At 34.7% G+C, this 25,088-nt stretch overlaps 1 protein-coding gene across 4 annotated transcripts in view; it reads right to left on the bottom strand.

Moving 5' to 3' along the window:
* Positions 1–25,088, bottom strand: part of HMCN1 (hemicentin 1) — an 814,916-nt gene that overhangs the window by 157,187 nt on the left and 632,641 nt on the right. For all 4 annotated transcript variants that reach the window (XM_074222240.1, XM_074222238.1, XM_074222239.1 and 1 more), the window contains exons 41-46: positions 20,603–20,778; positions 18,007–18,103; positions 11,396–11,518; positions 10,019–10,180; positions 7,301–7,582; positions 5,944–6,111 (exon numbers count right to left, since the gene is read on the bottom strand). In XM_074222240.1, the coding sequence (XP_074078341.1) occupies positions 5,944–6,111; positions 7,301–7,582; positions 10,019–10,180; positions 11,396–11,518; positions 18,007–18,103; positions 20,603–20,778 (1,008 nt within the window). The remainder of the gene's footprint in view (positions 1–5,943; positions 6,112–7,300; positions 7,583–10,018; positions 10,181–11,395; positions 11,519–18,006; positions 18,104–20,602; positions 20,779–25,088) is intronic.

The following is a 25,088-nucleotide window of genomic DNA, read 5'->3' as shown; positions in this document are numbered from 1 at the left end:
GCCACCTAGCCGCCCCTGTTAGTTCATCTTTAATCATATTGGCTTAAGTTCAAATTCCATTCTTGAAAAAGAAATCAGATGTCATGACTTCCCATTAACATCAGCCAATAAACATTCATTCAAGATCTTCCATGTATATCTTAGTAGGATCTTTCATAAATGCTTGTTTACTCATACAAAATGGCAAACAATGAAAGAACTGAAACAGTGTCTTCCCTCAAAGAGCTTATAGCCTATCAAAGGAAATGCCAGATACACTTATAAGTATAAACAAAATAGCTATAAAATGATTTCTTTTAACAAGTCCTGGGATTTTGACATAGGGAGCTCCTAGTGAGGAACTTCTTCAACCATAGCAGAATTCTATCATTTTTGATATTTATAATCCCAAAGCCTGAAAGCTATGAAAGTTTAAGTGACTTGCCTAGAATCAAGCACTTATGATGCATCATGGCTGGAACAAGGCCTTCCTGCCTCTGATGCCAGCTCTCTCTTGGCCAGGGTTATCTCTCAAAACAAACCCATGGTCATTTCTGGAATTGGAGGGTTCAAGAATGGTGGTGTTTGGCCAAAGCTTTGAAAAGAAATTAGGAGTTCTAAAAGGTAGAGATGAGATGGGGTTATATTCCAAGAAGTAGGAACTGGCCATCCAGAAGTCCAGGGATGGGAGATAGATTACTGTGAGGGACACATAGCAGGAAGAGCAGTTGGCTGCACCAAAGACTGAGCGAATGAAAGGGAGCAGAAATGGAAATGATATTTGAAAGGAAGGTGGGAGTTAGATTGCAAAGGACTCTGCATGCCAAAGGGAGGAGGTTGTATTTGATCCTTGGGTTCACCAGAAGTCCTTAGAATTTCCTGAGTAGAGGAAGGGCCAGATCAGATTTGTGCTTTAGAAAGATCCCTTTGTCAGCTGTCTACTTCAAGTAGGGAGCCTATCCTTTTTTTGATCTTTTGCTCAATAGAGTATAAAAAGCTGTTGTTCTTGTGACTTCACAGAATGAACTCAAGTTCATTCTAGACTTTAGTGTTTCTTAGACTATCATCATAGAATTAAACTATTCTTTTGTAGTTATCTTGAGTTACCTGAACAGAATTTATATTATCTAGTAATATACTCCAAGTTGTCTGGACAGAAAGAGAAAACATATGAGGTCAAGCTTACAGACTTGACACAGAGGTATGATTTTGTAGGGATGCATCTTTTTAATGATATCAATCACCAAGGTACCCAGTTTTACATCTATGGGCAAGGAGAGCCAAGAGCTGAAGGAATGGAAGTGCCTCCTAGTTCACCAAGTCTGCTATGTGCCCAACCCTACAGCCACAATGCAGCCATTTCCACAAATGTGGAAATCCAGCCTGGAAATTGCTTCTCTGGATTCAATTTTTCAGCAGTCACATTTATGGAAAACTCAGAAAATTCTTGCCACCAGACTCCTTGGCACATTATTCATCAAAAAAAGAATTATTATTTTACTAATGCAAATAATATTTACATTAAGGAAGAGTTAGTACCAACTGCTTTAATGGTATGGCCTAAGGATTACAGGGTCATTCCAGCAAACTTGCAATTGAAACTTCTTTTGTGAATTGTCTGCCTCTATCAGAATGAGTTCTTTTAGAGCAATGATTGTATTTTAAATGCATAACACCATCTTTGCAATAAAAATTAAAGCAATAAATGCTTTAATTAATGAATTAATTTGAACTTCTAGAATTTTCTCTCTGGCAAATGCAGAGAAATTAATTTATGGTTCAGCTTAATGAAGAATTTCATTCTTTAAAAAGGTGAAGGAAGTGACCAGGATTGAAATTCTAATTCTGACCAACCAGAAGGTGACAATGGAAAGCATGAGGGCAAATGGTCACTTTGTTTCTCCCCCTTGGAAGGCAGGAAATTCTTATAGCAATGTTTCCCCATATATCAATGAGTATATCTAATCTTAACTTTGGAAAGTCCTTTAATAACCATCTTCAACTGATTCACTATCCCATTCAACACAGGAGCTTTCCTAATAAGGACAGAAGGGGGAGGTGGAATTAAAAATAAATCTCTATTTTGGATATGTTGAATTTTAAACGTTGTTAGGACATTCAGTTGGAAATATCAAAAGAGCAGTTTGAGATGTAGGACTAGGGTTCATGAGAGAGATGAGAGTATTTATACATAAATCTTGAAGCTGTCTGAAAGTGATGATATTGAAACCCATGGGAGCTGCTAAAATCACTAAGAGAAAGTGTAGTGGTAAAGTAGAAGGTAGTCCAGTAATGAGCTTTCTGTGACACTCAGATATCTCCCCATTTCCAACCTGACTGCCCCTGGATTGGGTACCTCCCATCTCCTATGCCCCCCCCCCCGCCCGCTTTGAATATTCTTTTGTATTTTATTTTCTCCAATTAGACCGTAAGCTCCATGAGGACATGGACTTTCTTTGTTGTTTTTGAATCCTAAGACCTTAGCTAAGTGAGACACTTTGAGACAAAGTAAGACACAATTTATTGACAGCGGATTGACCCTCAAGAATAGGAGATAAAGGGCAGATGCTAAGCTGACTGAGGACACTGAGAAGAAACAGACAACTCAGAGTATGTCAAGTATCCCCATTAGTTAGGACAGTGACTGGCAGATATTAGGGCTTCATATGTGCTTGTGGGCTGACTGAATGATTGGTAGGACAACAGGGAAAGAATGGTGTCATAAAACCCCAGAAAGGTAGAACAGGAAGAGGTTCAATTTTCTTCAGAAGTCTCAAGTTTACTTTCTATCATTTTAAGTACAAAATATCATTAAAGTTCTGACTATATAACATCAAAATAATCAGTTAAAAATAATTTAATCATTTTCCAACACACACTTGTTAAGCATCCAAACTGTGCTAGTTGCTATGATAATAACTGACAAACATTATGTTGACTTCCAAAAGCCTTATTCCCTAAATTCATGAGTTTCTCTGTTTGTTTTTGTAAATATGAGAAAGAAAATGTTCAATATCAGGAAAGGCTCCAGCAACTTAATCCTTTTCTGGTTGACTGATTTCATTCATTCATAGGACTTAGAAGAGGCCATCATTTTCCAGATGAGAAAACTGAGGAACATAACAGGTAAGCACCTTGCCTATTTCCATTTAACCAATAAAAGTCAAAACTGGTTTCAATCCTCAGGCTCTTAAATCTAGATCCAGCACTTCTTTCACATCATTGCCTCCAAATTTCATTTTCGTGATCTTTGAGCAACCAAAAACACATGAGTAATCCACGCCCTACAAAACGCCACCACTTAAAGGCCAGAACCATTATTTCTTGGTGTTTACAGGTCTCTCATTTAACCCAAATGGAAATCAAAAAGATTCTGAAAACAAGTTCCATTTATGTGGGGTTATTTCACTTTGTCTAACAGTTTTCTATCTTTGGTCCACTTAATAATGATGGTGAGGTTGTCACCAAATCCATTACTGTTTTCAAAATAACTGTACTTTAAAACCCTCAGGAGGACAGATTTTTACTAAGCCAGAAGCACACTGCAAACTGGGCAAAGGCTGAATGTCAACAAGTTATGTGCCATTCATCTGATACTCATTCATCTCTTGTGTAAGGCAAAGGTTCAGATTTTGTTACTGAACAACTCCTTTGGCAGAGCCTCAGGGTGAAATAGTTTGAATCTGTTAGCTCATGGATCTCCAGCAGCTGTTCAAGCAAAACAAAAGAAAACAAAAACCCCACTCTTTCAAGTCAACCAAAAAACCCGAGTTCATCACTCTGCTCAGCTTCTAACTATCCCACAGGGCTCTGGTTTGGCTGCTAAGTGTTCCCACTTTTCATCAATAGGGATTTGGTTATTTGCTGTACTCTTCTGGGGACAGGGGAAAGTAGTGGGGGGAGGAAGGGAGGGGCACCTTACAGATTAGTGCATAAACTCTTTGATGACTATAAAACACTATGTGCAATGTTCTGCAAGCAACATTTAGCAATAATTTTCAAAACCTCTAGTACATTCCTTAAGTCAAAAGAGACTAGAAGCACTCTTAAAATGATGAAAGTGGGAGTCATGCGAAAGGAAATAGCTCCCCAAAGAGAAATAACAAATCTCTTAAAAGATTATTCCTTCCAATAATATAGTAATACCATTCAATATCCATTTCCAGCTCCTATAATATATAGACTTAAATCATATAACTTTAGAACTGGAAGAGACCTTGGAGACCATCTACTCACAATATCCTTGATCTTAGAATCTTAGAATGTTAGAGCTGGAAGGGACCTTTGGGAATATCACACAGTGTGTTTTTTGATTTGGAGACAGAAATTGGTTTCAAATTCTGACTCTGTTGCTTGTTACCCCTCTAGCCTTTGGGCAATTCACTCAACTTTAATAGGTCTCAGTTTCCTCTTAAACAAAATGAGTGCATTAGATAAAATATCTTCTTCAATTCCAAACTGCTTGATCTCACAAATGAAGAAACTGCCACCCAGAGAAATTCAATGTCTTTGCTAATATTCATGAGATTATTTTGTAGCCGAGCTGGATTTAAAACTTAATTTTCCTAAGTTCTATTCTTAAGAGATGCTAGCATTCTTGACATACTTTTTCAATTTCTATTTGTACATAGTGATAGGGAAATAACTACCTCCTCCAGTTCCTGGGGAGTCCCTTCTTCCACTGCTAAGTTCATTTGAGAACGTTCATTTGGAGGAACAGCCCTGACCAGTCATGCTCTCCTCTCCAGGCTTTGTCAATATGTTCTGATTTATTCTCCCTTAGCCCCCTTTTTCATTGGCATATTCTTCCTGGAACCTCCATTTTGAGGAAGGACCCGGATCAGTCATTCTTCACTGTGGACTTCCTGAGCCTACTTTACTTTTTTTCTTTTTAAGGTTTTGCAAGGCAATGGGGTTAAGTGGCTTGCCCAAGGCCACACAGCTAGGTAATTGCTAAATGTCTGAGGTCGAATTTGAACTCAGGTACTCCTGACTCCAAGGCCGGTGCTCTATCTATTGTGCTACCTAGCCACCCTTGAGCCTACTTTATATTTATTTAAATATTTCAGAGGTGCAACAGAGTACTAGACCTAGACACTAGAAAATCTGAAGTTCAAAAGCTGATTAGATACTAGCTGTGTGATCCTGGACAAGTCACCTGGACAAGAAACCATTAGGTTTCTCATCTGTAAAATGAGAATAATAATAGCATCTGCTTCCCAGGGATGTTGGGAGGATCAAATATTTGTAAACCTCTTTTCAAACTTTAGAGAGTTATATAAATGCTGTTATTATTCCAATTTTAAATTTTATCACACTAGTTTAGCCCATATTTGCAGTTTGTTGTGATCTTTTTGAATTCTGATTTCTTTTTCATCCATTTTAATTGATTTTCATTCTACCATTCAAACATGTAAAAATTTCATTTGGAGTCAGGAACACTGGAGTGACTGAAATTAATTTTAATTTTGCTTCAGATCCTTGCTAGTTGTAATCCTTCCTCAGGATTTTCTCTTCTATAAAGCATAGACAATAGTAGCATCTATGTCTCGTGACTTTTGTGAGTATTCACTGTCATAATATAGGTCGAGTGCTTTATAAACCTTTTAGTGCCAAAAGAATGTTAGCAATCTTTGCTGAGGTCAGGGGGCCTTTTCATTTTTATCTTTGTTTCAATAGTACCCAGCACAATAACTAGTACATAGAAGTCACTTAAATGTTCAATGGCCTTCGTTCAAATATCCTTAATTAATCTGAAAACCTTTCTAAATAATCAAACTACTAACTTTTGAATCTTGGTAAATCTGGATCAAAATCCAACATATTGAATGACAAAAATTGGAGGAAAATTTGGGCTTCAATGCAACTACTCTGTGCTGTATCACCAACACTTCTTGACGAATTATGGAGGACTCCAATGTCAAAGGTAGCATCTAAAAATGATGATATCTATTTTTCCAATACCTGAGAGAATTCTCATGGAACTACTTAGAGTAATGGGCCATCCATCCTTAAGCCAGGTTATTGAAGGTAGAGGAATTCCTGATGCTTCACAAGTCAATGTAACAGGATTCTTCTCCACCACACTTATGTTTTCAGGTACCTCTTCATCTCCTACAATGGTTGGAGCAACTGAAACACAAAATCAAATAAATCAATAAAAAAACAAATACCTAATGAATGCTTTTTCCTTCTGGTCACTTATCCTAGTAAACAAAATCGACTAACCTGAAACAAAGTACTAAAGAGAAACTATTAAATTAAAATTGTTCTCTCTTGTTATATAAAAATGGCAGTATAGAAAGACGTACCTCATACTTTAACTATCCCCCTGCCCTAAAATGGCAATTGACTCTATCACTCATACATTCTAATCCATACACTCACATAATCAGTGCTGCATCTCTTCTAGATTAATGACTATAGTTAATCATCTAATCCGTGACCATGTATTAAATTAAAATTAAATAAATTCATTAGAACCAAGGAAGTTTAGTGGGCCAGTTAATTTTTAAAGTTATACTTACATGAATCAGAATAAAGCTGCTAAATTTTTATCCTTTATTTTTCCTAAAAACATGATCTGTAGATACCTGTGATGTTAGGTCTTACAGGTGTACCCTTTGGCCCCCTTATACTAAATAGCAAGGCATGGCTTGGTATATTTCTTCCTTGGTTTCATGATTTTGATATTATAGTTCTTAAAACTCAGTACTGTTCCCATGGCATTTAAATACATGTACCTGGGGCACATTTGTGTATACACATTTGTTTCTCTTTCAGTGACTACTTTTTTTTAATTCATTGCCTAGCATACAAGTCCCTTTAGCTGCCTTAAAGAAAATCTGTGTAGAGTTAAGGTTAAAAAGGGCAAAAGAATCATAAAGGGAAAAAGACATTAAGGTTTATTTTAGCCAAGGTAAGTATGTTAATGCTTTCTATGTCCTTCCCTTTGGGAAGAATTAGTTCCAAAGAGTTTGAGGCAAATATGTAATTTTATTATTTTTTTCTGAATAATTTCCTAAAATGATGTGTCATTTTTCTTGATCTAAGAAAGAAAGAATGAAAGAAAGAATGAAGGATGGAAGGAAGAAAAAGAAAAGAAAGAAAGAATTAAAAGCTAGAAGGGCCTAGGATAGAAAGTATACTATCTAGTATACATGAAGTATACATCTAGCATGAAGAATTATAGAACAATACCAAAAGCAACCTTTCAGATGGATTAGACATATGTCTAATCTTCAGGATCTTGAGTATCAAACTGAAAAAAAAAGATATAGTTTAAATTGTTTATTTAATTTTTTTGTCCTTTTTTACTCACCATGAACACTCAAGTCATATTTTTTATCAGTCATTCCTGCTACATTCACTGCCACACACACATAACGACCAGTGTCTGATACATGGATGTTTTTCAGTTGAAGGAGGTGTCCCTCATTCAGAATTTCCACTCCTCTCCCTGTGAGCAAGGGACGACCATCTTTCATCCATGTTACTGATGGCTTGGGAAGACCCTGGACTTCACATTCCAAAGTGATACTTTTTCCTCGGGTCACAGTGACTTCTGCAGGGTTAATACTGTTGCTTGATATGGTTGGACGAGCTAGAAAAGCAGGGAGACAAAGGTATTGTAAAATTTACCTCTCTGCTTCAAGAATAAAAGAATAGAATGATTGAGGTCAACTCTATGACAGGAGATGGCGAAAGAAAACTGATAGAAAAAACTCCTCATTAAGCCATAAAAGATACAACACTTTTTACAAAATGTAAGAAAGGATGGTGTTGAAGAAATTATTTTAGAGAACCTGAAAAAATGAGGCTCTTGATATCTTTAAAATATAATTTTTCTAGTAGTGGTTTTTTATAGTAGTTTTCTAGATGTTTCAAGTTGAAGTACATATTCTTTCCACAGCCTTACATACAGAAAATATAATGAAACTTCCTGATCAAAATATATGACAATTTGAAAACTGAAAATGGGAACCAATTAGGGAACAATGTTATCCAGTCCTTTCTTTTAAAAGATAGGGAAGCTGAGGCCCTGAGACATGGAGTGTCTTTCTCAAGTTCTAGTAAAAGATTTCCTTAAAAAAAACCCTTTAAAACTTATTTATACTATTAAGCTTCTTTTAAGTACAAAGTTGTTTCATTATTGCAAGATTCCTATAGCTAAGATCTTCTAGGAAAAATATATAGAATCAAATGGTTGATTTTAAACAATATTTTAAGATATTAATAACCTTTAATATACTTCAGTACTTCCAAGCATCTTTGGATTCTTAACCTTTTCTGTGTTGGGGGACCTTTTGGTCATTCCTTCCTATCCCAGAACAAAGTTTTAAAGGCAAAAAAATAAAATAGATAAGATTACAGAGGAATCAATTATATTAAAATAGCAAAATATTTTTTTTAAAAATTCTGCTAGTTAAGAAGTCTGGTTTTAGTATCTTTTTTTCTCAAGAACAATGTTATTTTTTCTGAAATGAGTGTATCTTTTCATTAATGTCAATATTCTCTCAGTGATGATATAGAGTATTATATGAATATAAAATATGGAATATGATCTCTAGAATTAAAATTGTAAATAATACTAAAAAATTGCCAATAATGACTTTAGTGCCCTTAAGAAGTGGTTTAAAATATAGGATTGGCACTACTGGGTCTATACCCTGATGGGATGATGGAAAAAGGGTAAAAATATTACTTGTACAAAAATATTCATAGCAGCCCTTTTTGTGGTGGCAAAGAATTGGAAATCAAGTAATATCCTTCAATTGGGGAATGGCTTAGCAAACTGTGGTATATGTATGTCATGGAACACTATTGTTCTCTTAAAAACCAGGAGGGATGGGAATTCAGGGAAGCCTGGAGGGATTTGCATGAACTGATGCTGAGCGAGATGAGCAGAACCAGAAGAACACTGTACACCCTAAGAGCAACTTGGGGGCAATGATCAACGTTGATGGACTCGCTCATTCCATCAGTTCAACAATCAGGGACAATTTGGGGCTGTCTGCAATGAAGAATACCTTCTATATCCAGAGAAAGAACTGTGGAGTTTGAACAAGGACCAAGGACTATTACCTCTAATTTAGAAAAAAAAAACAACCCTGATATCTTATTGTCTGATCTTGCTCTTATACTTTGTTTCTTCTTTAAGGATATGATTTCTCTCTCATCACATTCAATTTGGATCAATGTATACCACGGAAACAATGTAAAGATTGGCAAACTGCCTTCTGTGGGGGTGGAGGGAGGGAAGTAAGATTAGGGGAAAAATTGTAAAACTCAAAATAAATAAAATCTTAAAAAATATATATAGGGTTGGAAAAAGAGATCACCAGTCATTGAAGGACATAATCAATAATCTCCCTCCTTTTTTTAAGTTTTTGCCAGGCAATGGGGTTAAATGGCTTGCCCAAAGACCACACAGCTAGGTCATTATTAAGTGTTTGAGGCCAGATTTGGACCCAGGTACTCCTGACTCCAAGGCCAGTGCTTTAAACACTACACCACCTAGCTGCCCCTATCTCCCTCATTCTTAAAAAACCCTCACTTGATTTCACTAATCAGACTAGTTAACATCTTATATGAATCCTCCCTTTCTCAATTAAACTGCAAAGGTAATGACACCAAGTATCTCCATTCTTCTTTCATGCTTCTAATTTTTTAAAAATCTGGTTTCTGACTCATCATCCAACTGAGGCACCCCAAATTAACCAACAATCTTAAGACCTAAATCTAAATCTAGATCTAGATCTAAATCCAATGCTTTTTTGCAATAGTAAGTTTCTTGACCTCTCTGCAATGACCGAAGACTTTCCATTATTTTATATTTTTGTCTAAATAATGTTTCCAAATATATAGGGACTGTACAAATGGAATATTTGATACCTGGTTTTATTTTTTTATTTTTTCTACCAAACAGTTGAGTGTTGTGATACAACTTTAGTGTTTTGACTGAGTCATAACAATAGAATAAAGAAAAAAGATAGTGATAAAGAAAAAAGGAAGGTAAACCAAAGACTGGTTGACTTACTGTAAACCTGCAAATTATATTTTTTCTCTGCATTCCCCGCAACATTTGATGCAATACATGAGTATGATCCTGCATCAGACCTTTCAGCTATTGAAATCTGCAGTTGTCTGCCTCCTGATAACATTCGGACTCTCCCTGCAGAATCAGTCAGCACTGGAGACCCTGAGAAAATATTCAGTTTCAGAATTTGTGCACATTACTTTTCTAGGTGTCATAAGATAGCATATTTGTTCAAATAACCAAGAGGTAATGTGCCTGTCAAAAAGACAAGCATTTAAGAAAAGTCATTTTAGATTCTTGTGATGCAACTTCCCTCTCTGTGTTAGTAGATGGAATAGACTCAGTTCTATCCCTGAGGGGAAAAATATATAACCTGTAAATCTTTTGTAAAAATTCAACTTAGAAAGTCAGCTTAGAAGAAAGAAAATGAAATTCAACCCGATAAACAGAGAAAAACAAGGGATAAAAGAATTGATCAGGTGCAGGCATGGACATCTGCAGACCCTGTGGCTGAGGAGGCTGAGCCTGGGTTTTAGTAGTTCTGGACCAAAGTAGGACTAAAACCAAGCAGGTGTCTTCCCAAGAGAGCCACCAAACTATAGAAGATTAGAAAAAGAAAGCAAGTTAGTTTTCATTCTGATCAGTATTCTGAATTTGGTCTAAAAATGATGATGATGATGATGAGAGAGACTCGGCTTCTAAGAGAAAAAAGAAATTAAAAAGAACCAGTTGAAAATTTATCTAGTGTAAAACTAAGTCTGAAGACAAGACAGGTACTATCAGGCAATGTTTATAATCCTAATAAAATTATCATTTAAAAAGTACATTTTAAATGGATATTCATAGGCAAATTTTAAGCAACAAAAATGAGTGTTTCAACTGGTGGATTTTCATTGAATCTCCTTTGAAAACTAAAAGAAATCTTCAGAGTTCCTCTAGTACAACCATCTCATCTGGCAGATGAGAACAATGAAGCTGGGAGGCTGAGAGGCCTCTCCAAGCTTGTTCTGAATTAAAATGTGATGTTGCCACCACAGCAGAAAGGCTCTACTTGGCACAGATGTTTTGTTAACTCAGAACTCTGCTATGTATCTAATTTTACAGAAGAAATTATTTTACTGCTCTCTCTTCTATCAGTCAGCATTACAAATATTTCTGAGTTCAGAAGAGCGATTCTGAGTAACATTACACATTTTATAAAAATATAGTTGATTATTTAAGACTATTCCATGTTATATAAATGCAAAATCCAGACATGGACAAAAATTCACTAAAATGAAATTCTATGTTAAAACATAAACATAAGATAAAATTTTTCATTTTTCATTTTTAATGTTTTTCCCATGGTTTCAAAAGGAACAAGAGACTTTTCCTTACCTTTTTTTTTCCAAATGAGACTTGGTGGTGGAATGCCACTAGACTCACATATCAAACTTATGAGACTGCCTTCAATGACGGTCAGTTGAGTAAGTTCATCTGAACCATGAATATTAGGTGGTACTGAAAAAATGGGGGAAAAAGTTTCAATAACAATATTTCTTTTTCCAGTTGACATATCTTGGCCTTAAGCATTTTCAGGCTTTTGCGGCTAAGGAGATGAATCTCACTGGCTAATTTTGTCATTTTTGAATGCAATGTTGATATTTAAAATTGATCTAAGAAGGACTGCAAAGCTCCCCACTTGAACAGATTAGATCCAACTCTCAGGAATTGGGCAAAATGAACATCCTGAAGAGATATCATATATAGTTATAGACTTGTTATGTCCCTCACTTCCCAAAAGAAGATCAGATTTGGTTACTAAAATAAGTATTTGATCAATTTACTGGAGTCTAATATAACATAATTGAAAGAATACTGAGTCTGGAGTCAGATGATGTAGATTCTAACCTGACTGGTGAGAGAAATATTATTTCTCTCTCATATTAAAAATTAATGATTAAAATTGGGGCAACCCAAGCTTTTTCCCTTTGTCCTATTTCTTTGTTGAAAACCCAGTTTCGCCAGGACTGAGCTTATGGAAGATAGTATTAATATTTTCCTTATTTTGGGTATTACTACTCTACCTAATTACAATTTGTTTCAAACATAGTGATGTCATTTTGTTCTTCTTCGATAAGAAAGCTGAAGAACCAACTCTACCCAGTTAATCGGATCTCTAATCTAAAATGATTTCCTGCTCATTGTGATCTACTCATGAGAATTTGAGCAGAGGTAATAATAATGTTTGTCCTTCATTTTTGAAGAAGATCATGACATCAGAGAGGTGATGCCATGACAAGCACATGAATTGGATTTAAGTGAGAAGATGCTGTGCTAAGTCATGAGTCTCATTTTTTCCTCCAGAGTCATCTGGGTCCACTGGCCAGATTTGATTCAAGAAGACTGGAGATTGTCCTGGATGCAAGGCAATCAGGGTTAAGTAAGGTAACACAACTGGTAAGTGTCAGAGGCTGGATTTGAACTCCCATCCTCCTGATTCCAAGGCCAGTGCTCTATCCACTGCATCATCTCACTGCTCTTGGGGCAGAGGTAGATCCTCTGTCTAGACTATCCAAGGTTGTGAGTTGTCTGGATGAAGAAGTAGACCCTTTGGCCAAGAATAACATATTATCACTCTCCCAGTACCTTATTAGAAGAAGTTCAGCTGTCAATACTTGTTAACCAGTCAAGCAATTGCCACCCTCTGGAATGCCTCCTTTTCCAAGGGCATATATGTCAGAAAGTAATACGAGGAAAGTAGCATCATAGTATCATAAATTTGGGGCTAGAAAGGACTTTAAAAGTATCTAGACCAATTATCTAAAGAAAAGAGTAAACTTGGGGTTTAAACTAGTTCAAAATCTAACACTTTTTCCAATGTATTTGGAAAGAAATGAAATTAAATGATAGTAGTGGGTGCCAATAAATGAATGGACAAGGTACCTAGGGAAAACTCCACAAAGTACAATTCAGCCTACAGATGAATTTGCCAGCATTTCCTTTAGTGAAATTCAGAAGTCATTTGGTTCATTGAACTCTTAAATAAGGATATGTTCTGTTTTTCAACATTAGCTAAGTGTTTTGGTGTTTTGATAGAAATATTGAACTTTTAGTTCATATGATCATTTATCTTTGTTCTTAAGGAAGTTTACCCGACGCCTCACTAAAGGTAAGATGATTTCTATAAACGTAAGTAAAGTGTTCTAACCATGTTCTGGGGTGAAAAAGAAGGAGAAGGATTATTGCTATTCTAGGATTTTACAGATATCTTTGTAGATTCCTCTGAGCCCTGAATAATGGTGGCAATGCTTGTATAATGAAAAGAGAGACTGTTTTAGAATCTGATGACTTGAGTTTATGTCTTAATAGGACAGCTGGTTGCACAGGAGATAAAAGCTCTGAGCCTGGAGTCAGAAAGACCCAAGTTCAAATCCAGCTAAAGGCACTTTTTCTAGCTCTGTAATCTTAAGCAAGTCACTTACCCCCTATTTGTCTCAGTATTTTCAACTATAGAACAAGAATAATAATAGTAACTACCTTGCAGATTTGTTGTGAGGATCAGATAATATTTCTAAAGCACTTAGCACAGAGACTGACAGATGTAGGCACTATACAAGGGCTTATTCCCTTCCCTTCCCTTTCCCACTCCTAACTTGGATGTTATCTGATTTTTGAGATTATTTATACTTTCTGAGCTTGTTTTCTTACCTGTTATAGGGATAATAATACCTTGAACTATAGCATCTCTCAAATTTGTTGTGAGAACTTCAAGAGTCTTTAAAAAGCACTATAGAAATACAAAATGTTGTTGAGTTGTTTATATAGTTTCATGATTATTGTAGAAGCAATATGACATTGCGACTAAGGGCTGCATTTGGAATCAGGAGGAAGAAGAGGATTCAGATGCTGCCTCTACTACTTTGTAGTAGTCACTATGGTAAAATCAACTGACATCTGTGCCAATTCCCTAAAGCTTAAAACAATAGCCATTAATGATTCAATGTCAACTTGGTAGGAGGTCGCTGTCCAGTGGTGGACCCTAAGGATCTGTGCTTGGTCCTGCACTCGCTGACCTTTTTAATCAATGACTGGAATCAAGTCACAGACAGGATGTCCATTATGTTTGCTGCTGACACAAAAGCAGGGGGATTTGCCAACAAATTGTATGAAAATCTGCTTTGCCAACAAATTGTATGAAAGAGACAGGATTAAAAAACAAATCTTGAACAATAAGAATGCTGGACTGAATCTAACAAATTGAAATTCAATCAGAATCAGTGTCACAAATTATATTTGTGTTAAAAAAATCAGCTTCAGAAGTGAAAAATAGAAGAGGCACAGTTAGGCAGGAGTTAATCTGAAAAGATCTGGGAGCTCTAGTGCACTAAAAGCACAATAGGAGTCAGCAGTGTGGCGTTTGGGCAATAAGTTACTGTTATTTGGTGCTGCCTTAAGAAAGGCACAGCTTCCAGGAATAAGGAGATAATAGTCCCTTTGTTCACTTTCCTGGTGAGGTCACAGTTGAAGTACTGTATTCAGTTCTAGGCACTAGAACTAATAAAGACATGAATAAGTTGGAGTGTATTCAGAAAAGAGCAGGCAGGATAATAAAATTGAGATCATTACGTATGAGGATTAGTTGAAAACAATGTAAAAACCATAAAAAAATCTCATGTACTGAGACTAACAGTATAGAAATAAATATGATGCATTAGTGACATGTAGGATTAATGAACATTTTTAGAGAAATATTTCTTTATTATGTTCAAAATCTAATGGACCCTGCTAAATTAAATTAGCAAAGATTTGGCAAATAGGGGTCTTCAGAGATCTACTCCCTGATGATGATTCTGATAATGATGATGACAATGATAAATTCTTTGAGGTTAACAGAAATGAGAGTAATAATGTGATAAATATTCTCCATTAGTGGTTTTTCGGCAATGGAAGAGTACATCTCATCATTGAGTTAAAGTAATAAAAACAAGCTAAAATCCTTGTTTTCTTTGCTAATTCTTAATATCCCAGGATTTTCTGAGTTATTACAGTAACTGGTCATAAAGATGGTACAGTGGATAGAACACCAGGCCTTTAGTCAAGACGATCTGAGTTCAAATTTGACTTCAGACAATTACAAGTTATGTAACCTTGGTCAGTCACTTAACACTGTTTGCCTCAATTTCCTCATCTGTAAAATGAATTGGAGAAGAAAATGGCAAATCACTCCAGTGTCTTTGAGAAGAAAATTCAAAATGAGATCACAAAGAGTTGGACATGACAGAACAACCACATCATAGTCATTAGGGAACAAGAGTCATACATATTAAAGATGTAGTAAGTTTTTCTAAGTCAATTATAATTTTTATTAAAGTAATTGATCCCTTATGTTATGACCTAATGCTTCAGAAAGATCTTACTGATGTGAGTACAACGAATATCTCAATATTCTTATCTGTGCATCCTGTGTTAACATTGTCCATATAGGTCTCCTATGGAAGGAACATTCCTCCAGATCTCTTTACGTTGAATGGATATTTATGGAGTAGAAGAGTTGCTCACTTGTTATCAGTCACTCTTTTTATGAACCAGGTTCTCTTTTTTAAGCATAAATTTTTCTGATTATATCTTTTTTCCCCTTTCTCTTGCACAATTACTTGCTTGTCACATATTGTAATCTGATCATACTACCACATAATATTCTACTTCTATTTGGGTGATCCTCAACTTCCCTTCTTTAGACACTGTATTATATTATTCCATAATTCTCAAATATATGGCATTGGCTATGTCATTTCGTATTCAATAAACCCCAGTGATTCCATATTACTTCAAGAATCATATATAAACTATTTGGCATTTAAAATTTGCTAACTGGTCCCTTTTCCCTTTCTCTCTAAGGATCAATACAATGTCAGATGGAAGCAATGAGCTGAATTTACAGCTCAAAAATGGAGTCAGTTCCTATTCTGGTCCCAGAGTGTGAACAGGGAATATGATTTTAGTGGAAACCATAAATTACTTTTACAGAAAACTTTTGTTTTTCCAATTGACTAGTCAGGATGAAGAAATATGAAGATAAGTAAGATTAAAAAGAGTTTTCCTATGAGCTGAAAAATGATATTTGAATGTTCTTTACATTAACATGAAAGACATAAGTAGACAATTGGGCTTAAAAGTAAATGTTTTCCTCATTTTGCCTTTGTAATACATTTTGAAATATGTCAGATTATAATAAAATGTGAAATATCTTATAACTTGCTTTGTGGTTGTTTAAAAAGAAAAAATAAATAATTTGCATACTCTGAAATATTGGTTCTTTGTGGTAAATCAAAAAGAATAAGATTGGTACCTTCTCAGATCCTATTATGTTATATAGACCATCTATCTCACCTTGTTGTACATTCATGGGTGCTTTCCTGTTCCTTTCTTACTCATCAGGAAGAAAAGTAGTCTGACGTAAGATGAAGAATCAAATCATTAATGCTTAAATTTAGAATATATTTTCTGATATTTAGATTGTGGAGCATTAAGTCCCGACCTGTTAATTTATTCCTTTCTATTTCAGTAATTTCTTAACTAAAATTGAATTCCTTGAAGTATATAAAGACAAAATAAACACTAATAATACTAACATACTCACTGACTTCTCATTGACTTCTATGTCCTTGTTTAAAATTTAATCTTTATAGGTATTGACTTTAAAGAAATTTTGTCAACTTTTTTGAAGTATAAATGCATTGACCTAAACTGATGGCATTGGCAAGAAACAGTTCAAATAGTAAAAAAGAAAATGGAATTGCCAATGCCACGAAATCAAGTTTTCCTGTAAGATATTTCCTGTAAGAATATTTTGAGCTTTAAGGACATTGTCTAATAAATAGTTATGTTTCTATACTTGCTATACATGATTGCTTATGTCACTTAAACTTTCTGCCAACTTCAGAGATGGTCTACACCTACCATCCTTGCTAATGAGAAGGTTGAGGTTGGCAAATCTTTGGACTTCTGAACTGCCATAAGTTAAGCCAATTAGGTGTTCACTCTAGGTTTGGCATTAATATGGTTGCCAAATGTAAAAATCTAAAAGTGCTCATTGTTTTAATCACTAATTATTATTATTAGGTCCTTATTAATCATCATTTTTGAGCAAAGATAGAAAACCTCCTGAGATGTCATTATTCTTCTTTTATCCATTTATATTTAAAGCTATGTTGACTATTGTGTAAGTAAATAAAATGACTGCATTTTAGAAACTGAATAAAAAGATTCAAACTATAAGCTTATCTTCTATAAGAACCCTGACAGCACCCATGCTATCTCTGCAATATTAGAGAGAACCATAGGAATGATACATATCCTGTTCTGATGAAAGTTAAATCTCTTTTGTTAGGTCTCAATTTTAAAAGCTTTGATTCCAAGTTGTATGAAAATTACGAATATTTGGCATGGCAATATCTATTGATATTGTTCTTAGTTTTTTATGGATCAATGTTATAAGAAAGGTAATTATGCACAAAAATCTGAAATAGTATGATCTACAATAGTTCCAGTTCTCTAGGATATTTTGAGGAAGGGACAAATAGGAAGCCACCAGGTCAGATCATATTAGGTATTCAGTAAGAGGTATCATTTTATGTTGTATTATACACAGCATTATACACAATTTTGATTGTGTCTTTGAATAATCTACACTGATCATTAAGTCTGGACTCCCTAAGTATAATCCCCCTATAATTTTTAGTAACAACAGTCTAGTCCTGATTTGCTATTGATAATTAAATGATTATATTGCTATATATCTACTCTCAAAAATCACATAGCATCTTTAAATAATTATCTCTGATATATCTTACAGCAATGATTATATATTTATATTTGTAGGTACAGAGAAATGAAATTTAGAAGTTCTGGTTTCCTGCCCTCTAGAAATTCACAGAAAAGAATAAACTAATAAAGAGCTGAACTTGTCTTTTTGCTCTTCCAAGACCAGTATAGATCATCCTTACCCCAAATGTTGACATTGTAGTTCTTCTCAGTTTTCCCAGCAATATTTGTTGCTTCACAAGTGTAGCGGCCAGTGTCTTGAACCTGTGCTCCTTCAATCTGAAAAGAAAATCATGATATAAATTAGATAATTTGAAGTTGAAAAGATTTGGAATTTCATATCTATTTTTCACATTAATTGGTTTTTTCATACTTCAAAAATATCAAACATTTCTTTTTCTCAGAGTACATGCTAAAGTCAGCTTATACTATAATAAATCCTCTTAGTGCATTAAGGCCTTGAAAGTTTTTCTAAATTACTGTTAGATATTTCATATTTAATGATTTCCAATAAAATTCAAGAACTCTGATGGTGAGTGGGGGGAGGTAGGTAAAGGATGGGAGGTGAAGCTGTACTTTAAAAGGTCACACACTGAATTTAGAAGACATTTAGGAGAACTTATGGACAAACCAAAGAAAGCTATCTCAATCTAAAGGAGAGTTTAATTTGAAAGAAGTCTCACTATAAAGGAAGAAACATAATTATTAAGTGGTAAGATTTAAAGGGAGGACTCAAGGAAAAGATGACAGCCAATAAGGCCAGGTAAATTAGAAGAGGTAAGTAAAAGAAGTTATTGAAACAAAAGATCTGTGGAAAACAGGCAAGAATTTAGATGTGGATATAAATTTTTCTGACACAGAAAATGGAAATAAGTTCCACCTGTCAAGTTTTAAGAGGCGATCTTGACTATTAAAGGTCTTTAGGTATACTTAATAACCGGGATACAAATGTACATGCATTGTCATAGTAATAGTAGGGATAAAAAAGACACCTTGGAGGTAGAATCATGAATATTCTGCAACTGATTAAATCTACTCAGTGAGGAGAAATCAGAAGCAGAAAAATTATTCTGAGATTTCAAATAGGATATCTAAAAGAATGATGGTGTCTCCAAAAGAAATGGGGAAGGGACAAGTAAGTGGTACAGTGGATAGAGCACCAGCACTAGAAACAAGCGGACCTGAGTTCAAATCCAGACTTAGACACTTAAAAATATTACCGAGTGTGACCTTGGGTAAGTCACTTAACCCCACTGCCTTGCCAAAAAAAAGACATGGGGAAGTGTGAGGCAAGGGTGGGTGTTTGTGGAAAAAGGTAATATGTTTTGATTGGGCAATATTGAATTTGAGATGTCTATAGGATATACAGATGGAAATGTACTAGCAGTTGATAACATGGTGCTAAGCTCAGGAGAAAATTTATATTGATCTGGCAGACATCTGTATAGAGTTTATTGAAATCAGAAATGGAACTGAAGGCACTAAGAATTAGAATTTTTAGACCCATAAATATCAATTGCTGATTCTCTGAATGGGAAATCTTTGTTTAGCAATGTTGTAAACAGTATTGAAAAAATGATCTCTCCTTCCAAGAATTTGGGATAGAAAAAGAAAAGGAAAGCTAGGCATAGTGTGACAAAAACAGTCAAGATTTTAGAGAATTGATTTCAAGACATTCAGAAGACATACACATATAATCTTATGGGCTAAGATTCTACAGGGAAGGAAGACCATAAGGGTTAGGAAACTTCCAAGATGAAATCCTGAATATACATAAGGAAAGATTCTTATAAGGAATAAAAAGAGGAGGGATAGTAAAAAATCAATGTGAATTCATAGGGAACTCAACATTAAACAAATTATTTTAAAGACTGGATCTTCCTATCTTACTTAGGTTAAAAGTACTCACTAGCCCAATCTTACTCCAGAGAAATAAAGAACCAACAAACCAGCATGCTTCCTGTTCTTTTTCACTCACTAATTGTGTCCTACATTTAAGGATTTCACCAAATTGATTAAAAAAAACTATTGGTTGCCTAATTTTATTCACTTATAAAACAGTTAAATAGGAATATTTGTTAAAATTTTATTTCAATAGTTGTGAATTTAGCTTTTAATTTGGAATGCTTTGAATATGAGCATCAAAAAAGTCTTGGGGGCACAGTGGATAGAGCATGGGCCCTAGAGTCAGGAGGACCTGAGTTCAAATTTGACCTCAGACACTTAATAATTTACCTAGCTGTGTGACCTTGGGCAAATCACTTAACCCCACTGCCTTGCTAAAATATCAAGGAAAAAAAATTAAAACAAAAAAACATTTACTGGCTTTCTGCTTCTGAGAACATATTTTCACAAATGACAGAAAATGAAGCTATTTAAATTTTTAATATTTATTTCATTTACTGAATTGGGTTGTCAGCACTTTGAAAACAGAAATTATATCTTCTTTGTTATTCTAATGAATCTAAAATAATTTTGCACAGTATTTTGCAAAGTTAAGTGCTTAATGAATATTTGTTGACTAACTCTCTAGGGACTGATGCTAAAAGATTCCAAAGTAAATATCAATAAAGGGTTATAGCTAAAATTAGTGAGAAAATTTAACACAAACTTTGAATCATGAAATGTAAGAATCTTATGTTATCCCTAAAATGGTAATTAGACTTTTCTGGGAGAAAATCAATAGCATTTTGATAAAATTCATAAATCTTAATAGTAGTTACTAATTGAATAGTGAACTTGGAGAGAGCAAAGATTGAGTAAATACATGAATTTTACCTTCAAAACACTTCCATTTTCAGAGACACTGAGGCCTGATTTCTTTAGCAGGGGTCGAGCATCTTTGAACCAAGTTAAAATGGGTGGGGGAATAGCATTGCCCCGACAATGTAGCTCCACAGCTTGGTTAATGAGGACAGAGACATTCTGCTCTTCTCCCATAATATTTGGTGGAACTAAGCAAAAGATGGAAAAAAGATTTTTTCTCAGGAAGGCAAGGCCAGAACATGTTTAATCTTCATTAATCATCATGAAGTACAATGAAGTATTTTGTTGGTTATCATAAATAGTTTTTCTGCAGGCAGTCTGGCACACTGCCTTGATATCTTAAGAAAGATGACCCATGATCCACCATAACTAAGACACAAATTAAAGCTGTTCATTTTGAACAGAAATTCCTTACCAAGAACTTATCTTTAAAACTTTCAGAAAGAAGGGTTGTGCTAGTAGGTCTCTAAGCTATAGTCAATAGAAATGACCTCTTATCAAAAATTTAGATTTTAATGATGATTATAATAAATATTCTGAAAAAGGGGGAAAAGGAAAAAAGCAAAAAAGAAGCAGGCTAATCTTCAAAATGTGCTGTGTGTAAAGTACAACAAAGTCATAATAGTAGAATTATCAAACTTCAGGATTATATAGGACATTAGAGACTATATATCTTTTTATATATTATATAACAAATAGATATTTTCCTTATTATATTATAGATTATCCTTATTGTATTTTTATGAGGAATTTAAAACTTAAAGGAATTAAATGATCAGTCCAAGATTCCATTTAAATGTAGATCTGGGACTAGACCTCAGTTCCATTTTCTTTTTACTAGTTCATACTGCTTTCTTAATTATATAGTTACTAAATTCTGTGGAGCAAAGCACTAAATTTATAATTAGAATTCTCTAATATTAAGGGTTGCCAGACACTGAATGGTTTCCTGTTGAGAGTTGTAAAAAATGCCCTCCCTTGAACTTGGTAAAAAGTAGAAAAAATAATTCTTTCTCTTTGGTGGCATAAGTTGAAATTATACCAGGAATATGCAGAAATGAGAAAGTAGACTGAATAATTTAAGGGGCTCTTTTTGCATTGTTACATAATAATTAAAATAAAAACTAATGAAAAAAATTGAACCTTCTGTAAAAGAGCCACTCTGAGGAGTTGTTTGTTCTCCAGCATTCTTTCCTATGAGTTTTAATATGTGGAAGAAATTTTCATCTTTGTAAAGAATAAAAATGTTAAAAATTAAATGATTTGCCAGTACAAAATAAGTACAAATAAGTACAAAATAAATGATCATTAGAATAAATTCAATCCTAAGAAACATTCAAGGTCTTTGTTTAAAATGGAATTTCATTTGTATCAAATATTACTCCAAGTAGGACTCCAGGGTATGGAATTATTTTTGCTATATAGAAATTTTGTTGTAATGATTTTGTTGTAACAGATGATGTATAGAGTATGGTATTGGTGCAATTATTCAACAATTATTCAAATACTGTCTTTTCTGCCTGTACAAGTCACCATTAGGCAAAAGGAGACAAAATTTGCATGAGTTAACAATATGAATTCTCGCACTGAGATAACCCCCTCTGTTGATTATGAATATAAGCTTTTCCAGAGGTATTAGTGCTGTTGGAAAATGTACACTGCACAATGACTTAAGCAGACACTCTTGGGTACTTGAGTAAGAATAAATTTTGCATTATTTGTGATGATTTCTTCTTTTTAAAAAATGAAATTTAATATAGAGATCTGGCATAAGATTATGTTTTAAGACATCTTTTGCAGGAGGGGATAAAAGGATAGACAGGAAACATTGGGATTGTCTGAGAAATGCCACAGATCTGTCATAGATAAAAGGTAACCAATTACCTATTTTGAAACTGAAATTGCATTAATAGTAGTACCATAAATTTAGCCAGTGCCACTTTCAAGTTTGTCATACAAATATATACTTTCACTTTATTTCCTACTATTTTTCTTAGCACAGAAAGCTCTAAGCAAAATAGCTGATTTCACAGTTTGGAAATAATTTAAGGGAAAGTCTGGTCTCTGTGGATAAGAAGAACAGTACCAGTATAAAATTGTGTTTATCTTTGTTTCTTTGTAGTATTTACAAAAGAGTCTGTATTTTTATGGATGTTTATAGAACTGAGAGTTGGAAACAACCAAGGAAAGCAGAATACTCATTTGTGTCAAAATATTTTATCCTTCAATTACTTTCTTCTGTAGTTAAGTGAGCTGAACCAAGCTAAAAACAAACTAGTTTTTTAAAACTGAGAAGCAGACAGCAAAAACAATAGAGTATTTGTTTCTTGGAGAACATAAATTAAAATGAATCTAATTACATTGAAGGATATACATTACCCAAATAAATATATTTTATCTCTCATGTCTCTTGCTCCCAACCTTTTGTTTAGTCTGGGGGGAAAGAAGGTCCCGACCTTTTAGTTCCTCAGCTTCTTTCTATGTTATTTCTACTTTGCTTCCTGGTTAAGTTTCTTGGTGAAGGCTTCAGAGTAGGGTAGTTTTTTTTCATTCAGTTTCATTTCTTCAACAATGAAGAATGTATTTGGTAAGGGTCAGATGCCATAGAGTTATACTGTCTGAGATTCTAATTTGTGATCCCTGGGAAAGCTCTCTGAGCTCATTAAAAGTAAAAGTACAATGGAAATCCAGTTTCCTGTTTTAGGTACTCAGGATGAGATGACATACATTTCAAAGATGCACAGCTACAAAGAGAAATATTTTTACATTGAACTGATCCTATTCTGGGCAAAACAGAATTCTCCTATCCTCAGGTAAATACGCAGAAAGCTGCCCTCTAAAAATTAATAAACCTTAAGCCATAAGATAAGGGATTTGGTAATTCATTCTATTATTTCATTAATACTTCCAGGTATGATGGTTTCATTAGTATGGGTATTCCATTTGGATACAGATTGCAACATCACTTTATTTTTGTTGATGGTCTTTTAAAGTTTCTTTGACTGAAAAAATATATTATCTTGAAGCCAAACTAGTATTAAATCAGAGGACCTGGGTTCAAATCCTTTATGTGACCCTTCTATGTGTGGCTTTAGATGATCACTTAACCTCCCTGGGAATCAGTGTCCTCTGCAAAAAGAAGGGGTTAAACTAAATGTCTTCTAAAGTACTTTTCAAACTATAAAACTTTAAGACTCTCCAGATTTATCTATGCAGGTCCTCACCTGCTTGACAAGACTGTATTTTCATATTGATAGAACCGAATTTGGGCTCTGTGAATGAGTCCAAGGTCACTTGTATGTTATGATAAGGCATCAGTTTTACAGGAAGAAGCAGGAGGGGGGAAGGAAAAGGAAGAGGGTAGGAAGGGAAGAGGAAGAGGAGGAAGGGGATAAAGAGAAGGAGAAAGGAGAGAGAAAAGGAGAATTAGGAGAAACAAGAGCAGCAACAATACAAATTCCTGTATGCCCTTATCATTAAATGCCTGAACTATTTGCAAAATTGCTAGTTGGTCTTCCTTCCTCAAGACCTTCCCCACTCCAGTCTTTCCTACATTCAATTGTCAAATCAATCTTCTTAAAGCATTAAATTTGACCAGGCCACATGCCTATTCAATCAACTCTAGTGGCTCCCTATCAACTCCAAGATCAAATATAATATTTTTGGGACATCAAAGACCCTCCATAACCTGGTGCCCTCCTTTTTTTTCCAGTATTTCATACTCCTTCCCACCTCCAAAGTATCTGTGACACTGATCTTGATTTTTCCCTCACACAAAAGAGTCTTTCTCTAAACTCTGGGAATTTTTGTTGCTCATCTCTATCTGCCATTATCTCCCTCCTCATTTCTGCCTGCTGGCTCCCTTGGCTTCATTCAAATGCTGGCTAAAGACCCATTTTCTGAAGGAAGTCTTTCCCAATTCCCCTGAACCCACATGCCTTTGCAGGCCTTGCTTGTACACAACTATATGCATATTATTCCCTCATTACAATGAAAGTACTTTGGAATGGTCTTTTGCCATTCTTTGTACCTTCGGTATCCAAGCGTGGAATCTACACATAACTGCTTAGTAAATACTTGTTGATGGACTGACTGAGGAAATAAAAATGTCTTCAGATGAACAATGTGCCATCTTAAATTTAGTTTTAAATTTTATAATTCCAAAGGAATATAATTTACATGAAGCAGTTATATAACTATCATATGCTCTGAGTATGTTAAAATTGGGCTATTATGAAGTGTGAAGTTTAAGAAGAGATCAAAAATCCCACCTTTACTTATAGTGGGCTATATTCTTAGAAGGACTAACAGGGGCCAGCTAGGTGGTGCAATGGATAGAGCACCGGCCCTGGAGTCAGGAAGACCTGAGTTCAAATATGGACTCAGACACTTAATAATTACCTAGCTGTGTGACCTTGGGCAAGTCACTTAACCCCATTGCCTTGCAAAAAAAAAAACCCTAGAAAAGGACTAAAAGAATTAGAGGAATCTTTTATCT

Source organism: Macrotis lagotis, chromosome 2, assembly GCF_037893015.1.
Source record: "Macrotis lagotis isolate mMagLag1 chromosome 2, bilby.v1.9.chrom.fasta, whole genome shotgun sequence".
NCBI lineage: Eukaryota > Metazoa > Chordata > Mammalia > Peramelemorphia > Peramelidae > Macrotis > Macrotis lagotis.
This window is presented reverse-complemented; position numbering and strand designations above follow the sequence as displayed.